The sequence below is a fragment of the Scyliorhinus canicula genome, chromosome 2 (assembly GCF_902713615.1).
Source record: "Scyliorhinus canicula chromosome 2, sScyCan1.1, whole genome shotgun sequence".
Taxonomy (NCBI): domain Eukaryota; kingdom Metazoa; phylum Chordata; class Chondrichthyes; order Carcharhiniformes; family Scyliorhinidae; genus Scyliorhinus; species Scyliorhinus canicula.
In genome coordinates, this window is record NC_052147.1 from 110,598,717 (window position 1) to 110,619,871 (window position 21,155).

Sequence of the window (21,155 nt, forward strand, 5' to 3'; positions counted from 1 at the left end):
GGCCCTGGGTCACTGTCCGTGCGGAGTTTGCACATTCTCCCCATGCTTGCATAGGTCTCACCTCACAACCCAAAGATGTGGCGGCTAGGTGGATTGGGCACACGGAATTGTCCCTTAATTGGAAAAAAATAATTGGGTACTCTAAATTTATATTAAAAAACACCGTACATCTGCATGAAGGATTAGTTCACTGTAGGTGGCATCAAACTCATCAAGTAACGGTTTGAGCAGGGGATGTTGCAGAGCTCTGGCATGAATTGAGTTAACAATCTTATTTTTAAAAAATAAATTTAGAGTACCCAATTATTTTTTCCAATTAAGGGGCAATTTAGCGTGGCCAATCCACCTAGCTGCACATCTTTTGGGTTGTGGGGGTGAAACCCACGCAGACACGGGGAGAATGTGCAAACTCCATACAGACAGTGACCCAGGGCCGGGATTCGAACCCGGGTCCTCAGCACCGTAGGCAGCAATGCTAACCACTGTGCCACCGTGCTGCCCCGAGTTAACAATCTTGACAGCAACTGTCATTACATAGGAAAAGTCAATAATGTTGCTCGCTAGCACTTGCTGGCGGAAGGAGGGGAAGTCAGGAACATTTCTGTAAAGTGCAACAAAGCCTGCTTTGACACCCAGCATTGGCGGTCCCACCATTGGTTGTGATTGAAACCAGTTTCTTGATCGGAATGTTTTTCTCAGTCACATATTTTTTTAATACATTGTAGACATCTTCACCTCTTGTCCTTTGAGAGGCAAATGAATGATAAAGTTCTCCTTCGTTTTTAAGTCTCTGAACGGCAGGCGAACAAAACCAATCAGCTGGACTGTATCAGTCATGTCTACTGATTCAAACTGCAGTGAGAAACATTCACAGCCTGATAAGTCTTGGTGTTTTTGCTGAGACACATCCTTGGACAACAATTCCACCCTTCTGGCTACTGTTAAAGTGCCAAACATGTTCTTGGTGGCTGTCACAATTTCATCTTTGTTTTTCAAGTCTTTGAACAAAGTGTTGGCAACAACGTCATAATCTCCTTGATAACTTTGTCATCAGTGAATGGTTTCTTATGTTTTTCTAGCGGACGGCAAATGTATAAAGGTGCCTCTTTGCTAGCCTTGTCTTAACCACAGGTTTTGAAAAGAATGACTGTTCAGCTTTCAAAATTCCCTTTAGCTCCCCAAATTTCTTCATCCGAATCGCACTGTTTAAAGAGAAATATTCTTAAATTTCTGCATGCATCATCTTGTGATGCCGTTCCAAATAATCTTTTACTCAAGGCTACACTGTTGACAAATGAGACAAATGGTCTTGCCTTTGACATTCGTAAAAAAAAGAATTTCCCATTCCCGGTGAAAATGGTAATTTTTCTGCCCTCTTGGAGGTCCCTGGCTCCTTGCTCATCAAGTTGTCTTCAATCAGCTTATTCCAAATTTTCGTGCCTGCGAGAATCCCGTTGCCCAAATCCTGCAGACTTCCGGCATCGTTCAGCATTCAATGAGTTGATTAGCTCATCATTATGAGAATCCAGAGTCACGTACAATTTGGCGCAGTTCAGCACGCAATGAGCTGATTCTTTTGTCACTTATGAGATATCCCAAGTCTTGTGCAATTTGGTGCGATTTGGCAGGCAATGGGCGATTCACTTGTCATTAGGAGAAATTCCGATTCTCGTGCAATTTGGCATGGTTCAGCACGCAATGAGCTGATAAGTGCTTGCCATTACGGGAATCCAGAGGCTTGCGCAACTTGGTGCAGTTCATCATGCAACGAAAATTGATTATTTGAAACCTAGGGATTGACCTGTCGATCTGCTATTTGGAGACCACTGATCTACTTGAAGAGGCAGGGCCTCAATTTTGCACTTCAACTGATTTATGGCAGCCCTGATATTGCAACGTTCTGCTCATCCTAGATTAGAGTTGAAAACAGAATCATCTGACTCAGAAGCAAAAGTGATACCAGATAAGTCAAGATACATCTTGGCTGGAATCTTTCCACCCAGACTGGTGGTGTACTGTGATGTATAATTGCACGTCAGGGGCTGTTCGTCGACGCCGTCCCACCCTTGGGCCAGTTTTCCAGTGGTGGCCTTCACAGGAATTTGCAACCCGCTCCACGGAGGTGGAAAGTGAATTAAGACGCCTTAGGGACCATTTTCCAAACCTGTCGGTATTTTCCTGGGGTCGAGCCAGCCCCCCCCTCACTCCTGTCCCCGCGGCGAGTCCAGTGTGTTCGAAAGATTCATGTGAAGTTTTATGCAAAGATTAATCTACCCCAAGCACACTGACTGCTCGTACCAGTTTCATACATACATGATATATCTGTCTTTAAATACCAACTTCCGAAATGCATGTGGTTTAGAAAAAAGTATCTGAAGGATGGAGGTTTGTTTAGAATACCCAAACATTTGTCAATGTTGACATCAATTAAGGTCAAACAAGCAACATGGCCACCAAAAGACTTCAGCTATTGGATAGCGATAGCTATCCAAACGGTCTCTCAAAGACTCATCACATTCCTCATAAGATCATTAGAAAAGGAATTTCAAGACCAATGTTGCACATTATCTACAGAAAAGCTTGCCACAAAAAATGCATTCTGTTGCACAAAGGCAATTGATTCAAATCATGGGGAGTTCAGGATCAAAGAACATTAGTCAAAACACTTACCAATTCAGGAGATATCAATGTGGATGAAGGACACATTATCTAAATAGTATGCTAAAACGCTCAAGAATGTTGGAACATGGTAAAAGCATTTCTTGATGTAATATCAAACAAAATTGTTCTAGGATAATCCAAAATAAATCGGCAGATTTATTAGGGTTACCATGTACATTATTGAGCACACATTCAAAAGACTGCCATTCATTGAAACCACAATAGCACAAGTACATCTCAATGTGTTGTTACATAACAATTCACTATGCCAAACAAAGATGTTAAGCTCATAATAAATTTTCTTTCAACGCAGGATATATGTTTTAAATATGAAACAAAGCAATTTTTTCAATTAAAAACGAATTAATTTATTCCATTCTGTGGATACATTTTAATAGCACTCTGTTTAGCCACTTGGTGATATGCCAGTGAGACTATCCCAAATTTTAAATTAAGATACTGAGTATAATTCGGCAATATGTAATTCCCACTATACTCCACAAATTATTAGCTAAATTAGTAACAGGGCCCATCAGTAACTTTTGCTGACTCACCACATTACTTTGCCAAAAAGTATCTTTTACCATGTGCATCTTGTGTTTTGCAATCTTAGGTGCAGTATGCCGTGTCTCCACTTCCAGAGGCAAACTGAGACTCGCATATTCATTCAGCATTTTGAAACTGCATTTACTCTGGTGGTAACCAGCTACTAAACAAGGTTTCCAGCAAAAACTAAGGAAGAGAACACTAATATATAATATTAATAAATGTGTTAGAAAATACATCACATTTCACATTTAATGTTTAGCTTGTTTTGCACAACTAATACATTTCAGGACGCAGAGTGCAGGTAATGGAAGGTTAAATTTAGGTAAGTGAAATGCCAAGTCATCAGAAAATTAATGTTGGGTCCCTGTAGTACAATAATTGTACACAGCAACAAACGTGAACATTGATTTCCCCACTGCATTTGTCTTATAACAGAACTATCAAAAATACCCAAGTTAGTATAATCAGTTTTAGCATAAACTGCATTACCTACAATACTTTAGGTTTAAAAACAATTAAGCCACTCATGAAGTTATATTTAGTGGCCCTGCAACTTTGAGGGTAGAGCACCGAACTAATCAGACGATCTAGACTAGAGTTCCATCCCCAGTCTGCTAGATGGGCCACTGAGTACCAGCAGAGCATTCCATCTCAGAGGGAAAAGTAAAAACAGGCAGGAACTGACCCACCGTACAAAAGTGCACAATTCCAGTTGTCTGATCACGAAGTGAACGGATGCTGGCCATGGAGAAGTCTACAGCTCAGGCCATGCCATTGTCCCAGGTGGAGGAGGAAATGTGTTGACAAGAGGTAGCAGATAGGGACCTAACAGGAAAACAAGTTATCTGACATCAGCTGTTTTGGTTTCTGGCACTTGATGTGTTGGTCAAAGTATCATACTCAAAGTACATTCTTCAAAACAGAACCAGAACCGTTAAGTATAAGAGTTATAGGTTCTGGTAGACTTGATCAAACCCTTTTTTTAAAGCTTTGACACTTCAGACTAGGCACTGCCGTCTGAGCACATTCAGACTTGTGTGATTCAAGTATTTTGCAAAATATTATACAATAAAGGGATTTTAAAAAATAAACCACAGTGCTCACCTGCCAACTAACCCTGGAGGACAAGTTTTCCACAATAATTCTGTATTCAGTACGAACTGGACGGCCACCTCTGAGAAAGGAACAAGAACAATTTATTCAATTCTTTAAGCCAGTATTATACTGACTGCGTTTGAGTGGCAATTCCAGTGCAGATCTGAAGAGCCGTTTTTTTTTTTTTTGTTTTTGTTTTGCAGACAAAGCTTTTTATTTTAAAGGGACAATTTATCTTGGCCAATCCACCTAACCTGCACATCATTGGACTGCGGGATGAAACTGGAGCACCTGGAGGAAACCCATGCAGGAACGGGGAGAATTTGCAAACTCCACACAGACAATGACCCAAGGCTAGAATTGAACCAGGATCCTTGGCGCTATGAGGCAACAGTGCTAACCACTGTGTCAGCCTAACGCCCACCACAGACAGAGTGCGTATACTCAAACGCAAACAGTAAGAGCCGCCTTCCAGACTTTTTCATTCCAGCATGTTTCTACTGATTGAGAAGAGCTCTCCTAATAGTTAGTTCTTCAATCACAAGGAACCAAAAGGCAAGTTGCTGCTGCACAAGAGGTTTTAAAAAACTTTAAAACAAGTAATGTTCCTGACTTTAGCAGCACAAGTAGTACTGTTCTGGGTAATCTAATTTCAAATGAGGCAGCACAACTGCTGCAATTCTGCAGGACAGGATATAAGGAGGGAAAGAGAAATAGCCCACGTTCTTATTCTCAATCATTACTCCTGTGACCATTGCTGGAAACTATTATTGTGTGAATGCCACAAGGGTATGTCTAGGCTTGGTTGTGATGTTTCTCAAAACCAAATAGTCTATGGAAATTCCACAACTGGGTAAGATACTGGAAGGCACGCAGAACAATATGCAACAAAGAGCAAATGCATTCAAGTGAAGAGGAGTTGTAACTGAGAAGGAGAAACAGAAATCTAGCAATGAGGCATATTAGAAGTGGGACCAAGGGCTCAACCAAGCACCTTGGGTATTTTAAATAAAATCATAAAATAAAGTGGGTATGATAATGGGACAAGCTATAAAACTTGCTATGTGAATGGATTACACAGGGTATAGTGCACAGAAACAGACGTCTGGCCCAACCAGCTCATGCGGATGCTCATACGCCACTTGAGCTTCCTCCTAACTTTCCTCATCAAGAACATGCTTTAAGTTGTAATGCAAATGCATCGTAAAACAATAAGAAACTTGTTTACAGAAGAACTTCAAAAACAAGGAGCTGGAAAAAGCAGTGGCTTTGTAAATATAATTTTTCACAATGCTTTTCCTCAAGGATGCACTTTTAATATTTCAGTATGGTTTTAAGGGATATGAAACATGTTTTAAAAAAATTATTAGGGGGAAATTTAGCGGGGCCAATCCACCTATCCAGCACATCTTTAGATTTTGGGGGTGAGACCCATGCAGACACGGGGAGAATGTGCAAACTCCACAAGGATAGTGACCCAGGACCGGGATCGAACCGGGTCTTCAGCACAGTGAGGCAGCAGTGCTAACCACTGCGCCACCATGCTGCCCTTGGAACATGTTTTATTGAAGGGAAAGATTCCTTTTGGGAAAATCCTTTTGCATTTGGCCTAATCCGGGTTATTAGGTTGAGATAGTGGTTTCTACCCCTCTCCTTGGATGTTCGTTAAAATGGATTCAACTACCACCAAAATAGAGCAGCAAAAATAACTTCAGATTTAGTGTCATCTAATGGAGTTAGGTAAGTCATTTAGGGCAGCACCGTGGCCTAGTGGTTAGCACAACCGCCTCACGGCGCCGAGGTCCCAGGTTCGATCCCGGCTCTGGGTCACTGTCCGTGTGGAGTTTGCACATTCTCCCCGTGTTTGCGTGGGTTTCGCCCCCACAACCCAAAAATGTGCAGAGTAGGTGGATTGGCCACGCAAAATTGCCCCTTAATTGGAAAAAATAATTGGCTAATCTATATTTATAAAAAAAAATTTTTTTAAAAGGTAAGTCATTTATGTATCTAGCTTTTCTTTGATTATTGTAGTCAACTCTTCAACCACTTAGATCAGATTAGAACACTACAGTGTGAAAATGATCATACAAATATTTAGTGAACCTGCATTAAATTTTCATTTACTGTTATCTTGACTTGGTCCATTTGTGCTAACCATAGTTTTATATTTTAGGAACAGTATATCTTGCTTTCATTACAAACATTACCCCCATTATTATGCAAATTTGTCTTTTTTCTATTATCCTTTTCTCCCAACTCGCTGCTCACTGTTGAGTGTTTCCTTTTTAAAATAAATTTAGAGTATCCATTATTGTTTTTCCAATGAAGGAGCAATTTAGTGTGGCCGATCCACCTATCCTGCACATCTTTTGTGTTGTGTGGGTGAGACCCACACAGACATGGGGAGAATGTGCAAACTCCACACGGACAGTGACCCAGGACTGGGGTCGAATCTGGGATCTCGGTGCCATGAGGCAGCAGCACTAACCACTGCACCTCAATGCCCCCACAACGGTTGAGTGTTTCAATTGTATTCAATCTTTCCCCTTTCACGAGAATAATTTTAAACTCCACATGCCACTGGTCAGTGCTTGTTTTATGCCCTGCAAGCATTCAATTTCAACCCAAGTCCAACATTTCCTTTTGAAGGACACAAGTGTTATTATTACAAAGCATTTGACAAAGGTTCTCACCTTCCCTCTCCTCCACCACCATATGGTCTGCGATAACTGAAGTGTTGTGGCATTCCGCTTCCTCTGCGCCATCCTCCTCTTGATCGTGATCGAGCATATTCAATTGTAACCCTGTGAAGATGATTCAGAAGTTTGAATAAATCTCCTTTAGAGCTACATAACCATATTTCATGAAGGCAGAGCAAAGTTTCCCACTACTTCCTCTAGGATTCTCCCCCCCCCCCCCCCTTTCAGGTGTAGATTAGACTTCAGTTTTAATACAGAATTCTGAGTTTCACAGGCAGACGCTATCGCCCTAGTCCTACATCCCCTGGAGCATCTTGACAACAAGGACTCCTATTCATTGACTACAGTTCTGCCTTCAACACCATAATCCCAGCCAAGCTCATAACTAAACTCCAAAACCCAGGACTTGGCTCCTCTCTCTGCAACTGGATCCTTAACTTCCTGACCCATAGACCACAATGAGTAAGGATAAGGAACACCTCCTGAAATGAAATGAAAAAGAAAAAATGAAAATCGCTTATTGTCACGAGTATGCTTCAATGAAGTTACTGTGAAAAGCCCCTAGTCGCCACATTCCGGCACCTGTTCAGGGAGGCTGGTACGGGAATCGAACCGTGCTGCTGGCCTGCTTGAAAAGCCAGCGATTTAGCCAAGTGAGCTAAACCAGCCCCTCCATGATAGTCCACAATACCGGGGCCCCGCAAGGCTGCGTACTTAGCCCCCTACTATACTCCTTATACACACGTGACTGTGTGGCAAAATGTGGCTCCAACTCCATCTACACGTTTGCTGATGACATGACCATAGTGGGTCGGAACTCAAACACGATGAGTCAGAGTACAGGAAGGAGTTAGAGAACCTAGTGGTATGGGGCAATGACAACAATCATTCCCTCAATGTCAGCAAAACTAAGGAGCTGGTCATCGACTTCAAGAAGCAACGTGTCGTACACATCCCTGTCTGCATCAATTGGGCCGAGGTGGAGATGGTTGACAGCTTCAAAGTCCTCGGTGTGCACATCACCTAAAATCTGTCCTGGTCCACCCATATTGACGCTACGACCAAGAAAGCACAACAGTGCCTATACTTCCTCAGGAATGTCCACATTGACTCATACCTATTTTTACAGAAGCACCATAGAAAGCATCCTATCTGGCTGCATCACAGCTTGGTATGGTAACTGCCTGGCCCAAGAAACTACAGTCGTGAACACAGCCCCATCATCATGTGAACCCTCCTTCCATCGTTTAACTTGGTCTCCACCTTCCGCTGCCTTGGGAAAACAGGCAGCATAATCAAAGACCTTTCCCACCCGGGTTATTCTCTCTTCCAATCTCTTCCATCGGGCAGGAGATAAAAGTCTGAGAACACGCACCAGCAGATTCAAAAACAGCGTCTTTCCCGCTGTTACCAGACTCCTGAATGGCCCTCTTATGGACTGATCTCTCCACGCATCTTCTGCACTGTGGTACTATACTCTGTATGCTTCACCCAATGTCATTGTGTGTGTATTTATTGTATTTCTTATGTTTTTCATGTACAGAACAATCTGCCTGGACTGTACGCAGAACAATACTTTTCACTGTATCTCCGTACATGTGACAATGAATCTAAATTTTAAGTGTCACTGTTGGGTCATTAAGTGCCCACGGTGTAATTATTCATAATCATTAGAATTTCCCATGTTTGAGCAGCATGGCGGCGCAGTGGTTAGCACTGCTGCCTCACGACGCCGAGGTCCCAGGTTCGATCCCGGCTCTGAGTCACTGTCCGTGTCGAGTTTGCGCATTCTCCCCCTGTTTGAGTGGGTTTCGTTCCCCCCAACCCAAAGATGTGCAGGGTAGGTGGCTTGGCCACACTAAATTGCCCCTTAATTGGAAAAAATGAATTGGTACTTTAAATTTATATACAAAAAGTATTTCCCACGTTTGTTCGGGTCGCACCCCCCCCCACAACCCAAAGATGTGCAGAGTACATGGAATTGGGTACTCTAAATGTATTTAAAAAATAATTAGTATTTCAAATATACTGTTACTTCTTTTTTATTTAATACATTTAGAGTACCCAATTCATTTTTTCTAATTAAGGGGCAATTTTTATAGAACATAGATTATACAGTGCAGAAGGAGGCCATTCGGCCCATCGAGTCTGCACTGACCCACTTAAGCCCTCACTTCCACCCTATCCCCGGAATCCAATAACCCCATCTAACCTTTTTGGACACTAAGGGTAATTTAGCATGGCCAATCCACCTAATCTGCACGCCTTTGGACTGTGGGAGGAAACCGGAGCACCCGGAGGAAACCCACGCAGACACGGGGAGAACATGCAGACTCCGCACAGGCAGTGACCCAGCAGGGAATCGAACCTGGGACCCTGGCGCTGTGAAGCCACAGTGCTAGCCACTTGTGCTACCGTGCCAATCAATCTGCGTGGCGAATCAATATGCCCTGCACATCTTTGGGTTGTGGGGCGAAATCCATGCAAACATGGGGAATACGTGGAAACTCCACACGGACAGTGACCCACAGCCGGGATCGAACCGAGGACCTCAGCGCCATGAGGCAGCAATGCTAACCACTGCAACACATGCTGTCCATACTGTTATTTCTTTTTTAAAAATAAATTTAGAGTACCCAATTATTTTTTCCAATTAAGGGGCAATTTAGCGTGGCCAATTCACCTACCCTGCAAATCTTTGGGTTATGGGGGCGAAACCCACGCAAACACGGGGAGAATATGCAAACTCCACACGGACAGTGACCCAGAGCCGGGATCGAACATTAGACCTCGGCGCCGTGAGGCAGCAGTGGTAACCCACTGTGCCACCATGTTGCCCTTGATACTGTTATTTCTGAACAAGTGGTTAGTACTCCAAGCTTAAATCATTGTGAACACATATGTAGAATCATACAATGATACACACAGGGGGCCATAAAGCTGGCGCTGCATCTTTGAAACAGCGATCTAATTAGCCACAAGCTGGGCTCTATCCCCATTGCTCAGCAAAGGTTTTCTCTTCAAGAATTTATCTAATCCAGTTCTGCTGCAATAATGTGGCAAAATTGTTAAAAACATAGAAAATACAGCACAGAACAGGTCCTTCGGCCCACGATGTTGTGCTGAACATTTGTCCTAGATTAAGAACAAATTAATCTACAACCCATCATTCTACCATAATCCATGTACCTATCCAATAGCCGCTTGAAGGTCTGTAATGTTTCCGACTCAACGACTTCCACAGGCAGTGCATTCCATGCCCCCACTACTCTCTGGGTAAAGAACCTACCTCTGACATCCCCATTCCACCATTCAACTTAAATTTATGTTGCCTTGTAATAGTTTGTTCTACCCGGGAAAAAAGTCTCTGACTGTCTACTCCATCTATTCCCCTGATCATCTTATAAACCTCTATCAAGTCTCCCCTCATCCTTCTCCGTTCTAATGAGAAAAGGCCGAGCACCCTCAATCTTTCCTCATAAGACCTACTCTCCATTCCAGGCAACATCCGGATAAATCTCCTTTGCACCTTTTCCAAAGCTTCCACATCCTTGTAGTTTAAGATGTACTTTGTATGGGCCCCCTGTTGGTTAGGACCTTCAACGAGGCGAGGGAGGGGGGGGGGGTTTTGCCCCTGACGATGTCTCGGGCGCTGATCTCCTTGACCCTTAAGCGAGGCAAGGATCCCCTGCAGTGTGGGTCATACAGGCTGATCTCACTCCTGAATGTGGACGCCAAGTTGTTGGCAAATATCTTAGCCACGAGGATAGAAGATTGTGTGCCGCAGATCATCCACGAGGATCAAACGGGGTTTGTGAAGGGGAGGCAGCTGAACACTAATATATGGAGGCTCTTGAACGTTATTATGATGCCGGTGGTGGAAGGGGAGGCGGAGATAGTGGTGGCGCTAGATGCGGAGAAGGCCTTTGATAGGGTCGAGTGGGGGTATTTGTGGGAGGTGCTGGAAAGGTTCGGGTTTGGGGAGGGGTTTGTCAGTTGGGTGAGGCTGTTGTACGAGGCCCCGATGGCGAGTGTGGCCACGAATAAGAGGTCGGAGTATTTTCGACTATGCCGAGGGACGAGGCAGGGGTGTCCCCTGTACCCCCTACTTTTTGCGCTGGCAATTGAACCCCTGGCTATGGCGCTGAGGGAGTCGGGGGATTGGAGGGGGCTGGTCCGGGGTGGGGAGGAGCACCGAGTGTCGCTCTATGCGGATGACCTATTGTTGTATGTGGCGGACCCGGTGGGGGGAATGCCGGGGGTGATGGGGATTCTCCGGGAATTTGGGGATTTCTCAGGGCATAAGCTTAACTTTGGGAAAAGCGAGCTGTTTGTGGTACACCCGGGGGACCAGGAGGGGGGGATTGGGAGGCTCCCACTGAAAAAGGCGGAGAGGAGCTTCAGGTACTTGGGGGTTCAGGTGGCCAGGAGCTGGGGGGCCTTGCATAAGCTAAACCTCACAAGGCTGGTGGAGCAAATGGAGGAGGAGTTTAAGAGGTGGGACATGCTGCCTTTGGCGGGTAGGGTGCAGTCAGTCAAGATGACGGTGCTCCAGAGGTTTCTGTTCCTGTTCCAGTGCCTCCCCATCCTTATCCCGAAGGCCTTTTTCAGGTGGGTTAACAGAAGCATTACGGGCTTTGTGTGGGCACACGGGACTCCAAGGGTGAGACAGGGATTTGGGGGGGGCTGGCATTGTGGGTAATGGACGGGGAGGGGGCGGCATGGAAGAGGCTGGAGATGGCATCCTGTGTGGGTACGAGCCTGGAAGCGCATGCAACGGCGCCGCTACCGCTCCCTCCGACGAGGTATACCACGAGCCCGGTGGTGGCAGCTACCCTCAAGATTTGGGGGCAATGGAGGCAGCACAGGGGGGAGGTGGGGGCCTCAATGGGGTCCCCGATACAGGGGAACCACCGGTTTGTTCTGGGGAGAACTGATGGCAGGTTCCTGAGTTGGCACAGGGCAGGTGTCAGGAGGCTGGGGGACCTGTTCATAGACAGGAAGTTTGCGAGCTTGGGTGAGCTGGAAGGGAAGTTCAGGCTCCCCCCGGGGAACACCTTAAGGTACATGCAAGTAAGGGCGTTTGTCAGGCGGCAGGTGGCGGGGTTCCCCCTGCTGCCGCCGCGTGGGGTCCAGGACAGGGTGCTCTCGGGGGTATAGGTTGGAGAGGGGAGGATCTCGGAAGTGTACCAGGTGATGCAGGAGGTAGAAGAGGCCTCGGTGGAGGAGCTGAAAGATAAATGGGAGGAGGAGCTGGGTGAGGAGATTGAGGAGGGGACATAGGCGGATGCCCGAGAAAGGGTGAACGCCTCCTCTTCGTGTGCGAGGCTTAGCCTCATACAGTTTAAGGTACTGCATAGGGCTCATATGACCGGGACAAGGATGAGCCGGTTTTTTGGGACCGAGGACAGGTGTATTAGGTGCTCAGGGAGCCCAGCAAACCATGTCCACATGTTCTGGGCATGCCCAGCTCTGGGGGAATTTTGGAAGGGTTTAGCAAGGACGGTATCGAGGGTGGTAGGGTCCAGGGTCAATCCAGGCTGGGGACTCGCAATATTTGGGGTTGCAGTGGAGCCAGGAGTGCAGGAGGCGAAAGAGGCCGGTGTTCTGGCCTTTGCGTCCCTGGTAGCCCGTCGGAGGATTCTTCTTCAGTGGAAGGATGTGAGGCCCCCAAGCATGGAGGCTTGGGTCAACGATATGGCGGGGTTTATTAAATTGGAGAGGGTGAAATTTGCCCTAAGGGGGTCAGTGCAGGGGTTTTGGGGGGGGGGGTGTTTGTCTCTTTGTTTTTGTTTTGGGTTGAATATCTGTTTTTTGCCAATGACGGGCGTTAATTTATTGTTTCTCTTTTGTATTTACGGCGGGGGGTTGTTTTTTTTGTTCTTAGAATTTTCTGTTATTGTTTTCTTTTTTGTGAAAATGTGAAAATTTGAATAAAAATTATTTAAAACATGTACTTTGTAATCCATGTTAATCTTTAAATATGTGTGTATTTGTTAAGTTAAGAGGAAAGTAAAAGAGTATTGTATTATAATCTAATTTTTCACGTTTAATCAATTTTTTCCCCCATGTTATTAAAACTAATCAGCTCTGCTCCACCACTTTTTAAAAATAAATTTAGAGTACCCAATTTTTTTTTTCCAAGTAAGGGGCAATTTATTGTGGTCAATCCACCTAACCTGCACATCTTTGGGTTGTGGGGTGAAAACGACGCAGACACGGGGCGAACGTGCAAACTCCACACGGACAGCGACCCAGGGCCGAGACTCAAACTCGGGTCCTCAGCGCCACAGTACTAGTGCTAACCACTGCGCCACATGCCGTCCCTATTATACTCGGAGTTGACCAAACAGGTATTGTACAGATTAAATAACAGATCCATCCACTTATCTACTATGTGAGATATACACTAGTCCCTGAAGGGGAGGATAATATGCACTTTATGCTCATCAATAACATTCTGCATTCTTAGTAATATGGATAGCAATATTATGGAAATAAAATGTAGATAGGTTAGCATTGTTTTCGTGGCGAGGCATGCCCCACATTAATTGTAATGCTGAATGGGGTGGAAGATTACCTTTCATTGCACAGTTCTTTCCCATTCAATTCATAGACTGCATCATCAGCATCTCTGTGATCTTCAAATTCCTGGAATAGAACAACTGGTTGCAAATTACCTTTCTACCAGATGCACAGGGAATGATATGTAGAATGAAGGGCAGTGAGTCATTGAGTTTTGCTAGCTCCAAAAACACTTGACACTTACCACAAAACCAAAACCATTTTTTAAGTTGATTTCTCGAATGCGTCCATAACCCTTGAAAAACCTCTCAACGTCCTTCTCTCGGGCATGAGGACTCAAGCGACCGATGAACACACGGCATCTCATTTTAACTTAGATGTGGTTGAATCTGCTTTATTAAAACATTTAAAAAAATATTAAATTAAAAGTAGAGTATAAACACTGACTAGAGAAAGTAAAATAAACATATTTTGAAATATACCTGCCATTTAAACTAAATTGCTAACTTATTTTGATCCTATCTGATATGGCAAGCTGGCCAATTTATCAATTATCCCGACAGGTTAATGCACATATTACACCCTCAGCACATAAAATCAATTAGAACCAAACTTAGAGAGATCCTTTTCATATTCAAGCCCAACTTTATTTAAGAAACGTTTTTTCTGAGATTAGAAGTCAACATACCATTGGACTTGGCCATTGCAGAGAAAAGAAAATGGCACAACAAATGAAAAGACAGGATAGGGCAGCACGGTAGCATGGTGGTTAGCATAAATGCTTCACAGCTCCAGGGTCCCAGGTTCGATTCCCGGTTGGGTCACTGTCTGTGCGGAGTCTGCACGTCCTCCCCGTGTGTGCGTGGGTTTCCTCCGGGTGCTCCGGTTTCCTCCCACAGTCCAAAGATGTGCGGGTTAGGTGGATTGGCCATGCTAAATTGCCCGCAGTGTCCTAAAAAAGTAAGGTTAAGGGGGGGGGGGGGGGGGGGGCGTTGTTGGGTTACGGGTATAGGGTGGATACATGGGTTTGAGTAGGGTGATCATTGCTCGGCAGAACATCGAGGGCCGAAGGGCCTGTTCTGTGCTGTACTGTTCTATACAATTATATTTTTGTAAGTCATCACATCATTGCTTCGTTGACAAGGCAATGACATAATTGAAGTTTAGCCTGTCATATTGTAGATGCTGGAGATGCAAAGCTCAGCAAGTTAAAAATTTGGGTTGGAGCTTCCATTGCAAATCATTTGGGTCACTGCAGATATTTCCATGGAGGCAACTGTAACATTTACTTAGCTCATATGGAACCTCCAGTGGTGGGGTTTGGTTATCACAGTGTTACAAGTTGAAATAATGCAGAACTTTACACTTCAAGACTGCAATGTTTTGTCATTGCAAAAAGATTGTAAATCAAGAATACTGTACAGAACTACTGGACAGCAAGGCAAAATGACAACAAACTGTACAGTAAAATAATTTTAAAATGTAGCACACAGGCACAAGGATGACCAATTTCCTTCCCTACAGGGAATTTGTTATTTATAATAAATTATAGTTTCATGACCATCATTACTGAGGCTACCTTTATATTCCAGTATATTTTTAACAGTATTTAAATTCTACCAGCTGTCCCCAGAGCATTGGCTGGGCCTCTGCATTACTAGTCCAGTGACAATACCACTATGCCACCATCTCCCCCTGCATCTTATTGCAAACAGCAACCATGCAAGTTAGGAGGCCAGCAATATTGTACCAGGAGGTGGAAAAGTTCTGCAGAAATGATTAACCTTCTTGAGTATTTTGGCTTTGAATCCTATTTTTAACAAGGCCTCCCCTTAAACGTGCTACTCATGCTTTGACATAGCCTATGTACATACTCAGTTGTACATAAAACAAAAAGACAATTGCCCTTCAGAAGGTGCTGGTGAACTGCTGCGTGTGGTGCAGGTATACCCACAGTGCAGTTTGAGAGAGAGTTCCAGGATTTTGATCCAGCAAAGTTAAAGGAAGGTGAGTAACTTCCAAGTCAGGAAGGTGGGTAACTTGGTGGGAAGCTTGCAGGTGGTGGTGTTCCCATGTGTCCACTTTCCCTTGTCCTTATGGATGATAGAGGTTGTGGATTTGGAAGGTACTGCAGGAGACATGGTGAATTGCTGTGGTACATCCTGTAGGTGGTACACACTGTTGCCACTGGTGGAGGGAGTGAATATTCAAGGTAGTGCAAGGGGTGTCAATCAAGCAAGCTGCTCTGTCCTGGATGGCATTGAGCTTCTTGAGTGTTGTTGAAGCTGTACTCATCCAAGCGGAGAGTATTCCTCACACTCCTGACTGGTGCCTTGTAAATGGTGGACAGGTTTTGGGGAGTTAGGGGGTAAGTTACTCGCCTCAGAATTCTCAGCCTCCAACTGGCTCTTGTAGCCACAGTGTTAATATGGTTAGTGCAGTTAGATTTCAATGATAACTCGCAAGATATTGGTGGTAGGCCACTAAATGTCAAGGAAAGACAATTTGAATCACTCTTGATGGAGATAGTCACTGCCCACCCTGGCATGTGCTGATAAGTTGGCCATTGCTACACCAGGCATGGACCGCTTCACTACCTGAGAATTACAAATGGTACTGAATACTGTGCAATCATCAGTGAACATCCCCACTTCTAACCTCATGATGGAGGAAAGGTCATTGATAAAGTAGCCGCAGATGGTTGGGTCCAGTCTATTATCCTGAGGAACTCCTGTAGTGATGTCTTGCGACCAAGATAATTGGCCTCCTACAGCCACAACCATCTTCCTTTGTGCCAGGTGGACTCCAACCAATGCAGAGTTTTCCCCTTGATTCCCATTGACTCCAGTTTTGCTGGGGCTTCTTGGTGTCACATTCAAACAAATGCTGCCTTGATGTCAAGGATAGTCACTCTCACCTCACCTCTGGAATTTTAGGTCAATCGTACATGTTTGGACCAAGGCTGTATGTGGTCTGTAGCAAAGTGGCTTTGGTAGAACTCAATCTGAGCACCGTGAGCAGGATGTTGCTGAGTATGTTTTGCTTTTTAGCACCATCAATGACACCTTGCTGATTAAGAGTAAACTGACAAGGTAATTGGCCAGATTGGAGTTATCCTGCCTTTTCTGGTCAGGGCATACCTGTGAAATCTTCCACAGCATTAGGTATGTAGAATTGTAGTTGTACTGGAGCAGCTTGGCTAAGAGCATGACTAGCTCTGGAGCACAAGTTTTCAGTATTACAGCTGGAATGTTGTCAGGATGCACAGCCTTTGCAGCATTCAATGCCTTGACTACAGTCACTGATTCTCCAACATGAACATATTTTTTCCCAAAGATTTTAAATGTAATCATACGAGATTGTCAAAAATCATTTTACACAGGAATTAATCTTAAAACGCAAGTTGCTTGATGTTATTATGGACAACAATATGGATGGACTAGTACGGCTTGGTGCAAATCCTTTCAGGACTCATTTTGAAAGAATTATTCAAAGATGAGCAACATCTTTCATCAAATTGCAATTGCAAACAATGAAATTGGGTCAAGTCTCAAAAGAACATTTTAATTGCAAATTCCTGAGAAAATCCAGCGATGCGTGTGAAAATGCATTTGCAGCAATTTCTGCTCCCCTGCACACCATTCCTCGCCTCGACACCTCACATGGAAGCATGGAAATTGAGCAAGCACCAAAACTGCCAATTTCCACCTCTGTAACATTCCCCTGACTCCACCCCTGCCTAACTAATCTGCTGCTAAAAACCCTCATCCGTGACTCTGTTGCCACCAGTTTGGACTATTCATTGCCCATCCCTCTCCCTTTACAAGTTGAGTTCATCAAAAACTATGTGGGGAAAACACCTATATGTCCAGAAGACCATAGGACGCAAGAGCAGAAGGCCATTTGACCCATCGAGTCTGCTTCACCATTTAATTAGACCACGACTGATCTGATGTTTTAATCCTCAACTCCATTTTCCTGCCTTATCTCCATAATCCTCGATTCCTTTACTGATGGAAAATGTGTCTATCTCAGCCTCGAATATAAATTTAAAAAATGCTTTTATTTTTTTAAAAACATTTTCCAATTAAGGGGCAATTTAGCATGGCCAATCTACCAACCCCCTGCACATCTTTGGGTTGTCAGAGTGAGACCCACAAAGACACAGGGAGAATGTGCAAACTCCACACGGATAGTGACCCAGGGCCGGGATCGAACCAGAGTCCTTGGTGCTGTATGGTAGCAGTGCTAACCACTGCACCACTGTGCCACCCAGCCGTGAACATAATTTAAAAAAATAAATTTAGAGTACCCAATTATTTTATCCAATTAAGGGGCAATTTAGTGTGGCCAATCTGCCTACCCTGCACATCTTTGGGTTGTGGGGGTGAAACCCATGCAGACACGGGGAGAATGTGCAAACTCCACACGGACAGTGACCCAGGGCCAGGATTCGAATTCAGGTCCTCAGCGCCGTAGGCAGCAATGCTAACCACTGTGCCACCGTGCTGCCCACCGTGAACATGCTTAACGACCCAGCCTCTTACAGCCATCTGCGGTAAAGAATTCCACAGATTCACTACCCTTATTAGACTTCAAACATTTAGTGGTATGTTTAAAAGTGCTGCCACATTTGCACATTTTTGGAATATAAAAGGCCTTTTACTATGCATGAATTCTTGAAGAATACAGTAAAATATTGAACAAAAAACATGGATATGTGAAAGATTATAGAGGCAGAGATAGAGTAGCTCCTGTAAATAACCAGAGACTAAAACTGAGCAGGGACAGTCTTTGCCAGTTTTAAAAAAAGGATTCCAACAGTGATGTAAAATTGCTGAGAGAGATGAGAATTGCATATCTTAAAATTCTGCAACTATTTTGGAACTATCAGTAATACTGGTACTCCCTAGTTTTCAGTATCATATTTGAATTCTTACATCAAGTCAACAAGATAATCTACAATGCTGCAAGAACTGGCTAGAAACTGGCCATATTATCTTAACCTGATAATCCCAAACTAGCCATGCATTGGAAACTTTTAAAGAAAGTCTGTTCTAATTAAGCTGCATATGAAAATGTATTGACATATACCAGTGCTGAAACATAAACAAACCCAAGTCCTTTCCAAGTAGCATGTTGAACACACATCATTGACACTTCCTCTCAAACCCAGACATCCACCAGTTACATGTCTCAATCATTACTCCTTCAAAAGGGCATATTCAGTTCAGTTGGGAGACCAAATTAATTTCCACACAAACAAAATAGGCCCGAGTCAAACCCTGCATTTTAAAGAAAATATTTATGGATTAAGAATAAATCTACAGGAATTAAAGAACTCTTCTGCATGGAGCTTTTCCTCCACCCATCCCGAAACCACCACCCCATCAACATCATGTAAAAAAAAAACACCCATCCACCCAAAGACCTATCACCCCAACCGCAGCTCCCACCAATTCAACACTGCCATCTCCCCAAGCCCAACCGAGTGTGCAAGGGAAAGGAAGGGGGGGGGGGGGGGGGATGGGGGAGGGGATGGGAGGGATAATTACATAGAAAATAGGAGGAAGAGGTCATTCGGCCCTTCAAGCCGACTCCATCATTCATTATGATCATGGCTGATCATCAAACTCAATACTGATACTGATCCAGCCAGCCCCCCCCCCCCCCCCATACCCTTTGATCCCCTTCACCCCAAGTGCTAGCGAACTGCTTCTTGAAAACGTAAGACAACAATGCGTGTTCTCATCCCACTTCCTTCACTGAAATTACCCTTCCAAATTTGCAAGTGCCTTGCTTTTTTTTGAGGGGAAGGGCCGGCCGAATTTGGGCCAGAGTCCTGACTAAGTGATGGCGTGTTTCTAGGACTGAAAGTCAGACTGGGGCCGGGGTGGGTTAGACCCTCTGAAGCTCAGGCTCCCTGAGTCAGTCAGCCTCCAGCAACAGGTTTCACTGAGAGAATGCTGCAGATACTCTGCACCATCTGCTTTTATTTCGCATGAACGGTTTCTCTCTCCCTCCCGCCTCTTCGCATTCTCACTCAGTCCGTCGCAAACTCACTCACTTCCTTCTCCTTTTCCTCTTTCTCTCCCAAACCTTTTTTTCCCTGGTGACCAACAGCCTCCGCCTCCTGAGGTTCAGGCAGATCCCGTGCGGGGCCAAGAGTGACCGCACCGGCCTCAGCGACCACCCTCCCGCTCTTACCGCCCCCTCCCGGCCGGGAGGACCAGCCTGCACAGCAGGACCCGGCTGCACTGCCCCTTCCCGGCCGGGAGGATTAGCCTCCACTTGCAGAACCAGGCTGCACTGCCCCCTCAGGTCGGAGGACTAGCATACACGGTAGGAGACCCCGCCCCCCAACCTACGCCAGAGGGCCAGGTTGCATTGCCCCATCCCGGTCGAGAGGACCAACCTACACTGTAGGACCACCCCAGCCTACACTGCCCCCTGCCGACTGGAAGGACCAAGCGCTCCCTCAGTGACCACCGCCTCTCAAAAACCCTGCACCATTAATTTCTCGTTTCGAATGCAAATACTATGAAAGCCCATTTCTCAATGCAGCTATGATTAAGCCTGTTATTCAATGATCAGAAATTGTTTTGTAAAAGTTTTCCAAAGGGGATGCTTATTAAAAAATAAGTTTAGAGTACCCGTGGCACGGTGGTTAGCACTGCTGCCTCATGGCCCCGAGGACCCGGGTTCGATCCTGGCCCCGGGTCACTGTCTATGTGGAGTTTTCACATTCTTCCTGTGTCTGTGTGTCTCCCCCACAACCCAAAAGACGTGCAGGGCAGATGGATTGGCCACGCGAAATTGCCCCTTAATTGGGAAGAAAAGAATGAAGTACTCTTAAAAAATTTTTTTTAAATAGAGTACCCAATTTTTTTACCAATTATCCTGCACATCTTTGGGTTGTGGGGGTGAGACCCAGGCAAACACAGGGAGAATGCAAACTCCACACGGACCGCGACCTGCGGCATGGATCGAACCCAGATCCTCAGCACCGTGAGGCAGTAGTGCTGACCACTGTGCTACCGTGCTGCACCTCAAAGAGGATGCTTATTATTCCTTTCTAATGATTTAAATCTGTGAATGGTTAGACTATGGACAACCGATTTCAGAATAACTCGTTATGTTTCTTGTTGACTCTGTGACATTTTAAGAACCTTTCAAATTAATTGTCTTCAAGCAGAAGAGAGGCAGATTCAATTGAAACATTCAAATGGGAATTACACCATTTCTCTGAAAAGGGAGAATGTGCAGAGTTATGGGCAGAAGATGGGGAGATGGCACCAAGTGAATTATTAATTTGGAGAGCTGTCGCAAGACACAATAGACTGAATGGTTGCCTCCACCTGTCACATGACAATTCTGTAATTTTATGTTCATAAAGCATTTTCACCTTGCACTCATCTGGATAAACACAAGAATGCCAAATTCCAAACGATCACAACAATTTTTACTACAGAGCTGATTGGATGGAAAGTTGGCTAGTTTTTTTTAATAAATAATTTTTATTGGAATTTTTTACAGAAAATATGACAACAAACAATGAAATGCAACAAAATAACCCCATAATAACTGTAACACCCCCAAGACCGTATCCACGCATGTATCACATCC

At 44.7% G+C, this 21,155-nt stretch overlaps 1 protein-coding gene across 5 annotated transcripts in view; it reads right to left on the minus strand.

The window, feature by feature from the left end:
• The window catches only part of LOC119957111 (serine/arginine-rich splicing factor 5-like), a 67,884-nt gene extending 48,136 nt beyond the window's left edge, over window positions 1-19,748 (minus strand). The window contains exons 1-5 of one of the 5 annotated variants that reach the window (XM_038784819.1): window positions 19,597-19,748; window positions 13,774-13,918; window positions 13,585-13,655; window positions 6,999-7,109; window positions 4,315-4,384 (exon numbers count right to left, since the gene is read on the minus strand). In XM_038784819.1, the coding sequence (XP_038640747.1) occupies window positions 4,315-4,384; window positions 6,999-7,109; window positions 13,585-13,655; window positions 13,774-13,896 (375 nt within the window). In that variant the 5' untranslated portion in view covers window positions 13,897-13,918; window positions 19,597-19,748. Of the gene's footprint in view, window positions 1-3,215; window positions 3,409-4,314; window positions 4,385-6,998; window positions 7,110-13,584; window positions 13,656-13,773; window positions 13,922-19,592 lie in introns of those variants that run through there. The other 4 variants (XM_038784811.1, XM_038784839.1, XM_038784829.1 and 1 more) reach the window with 4 other exon arrangements.
• Window positions 19,749-21,155: the final 1,407 nt, after the last annotated feature.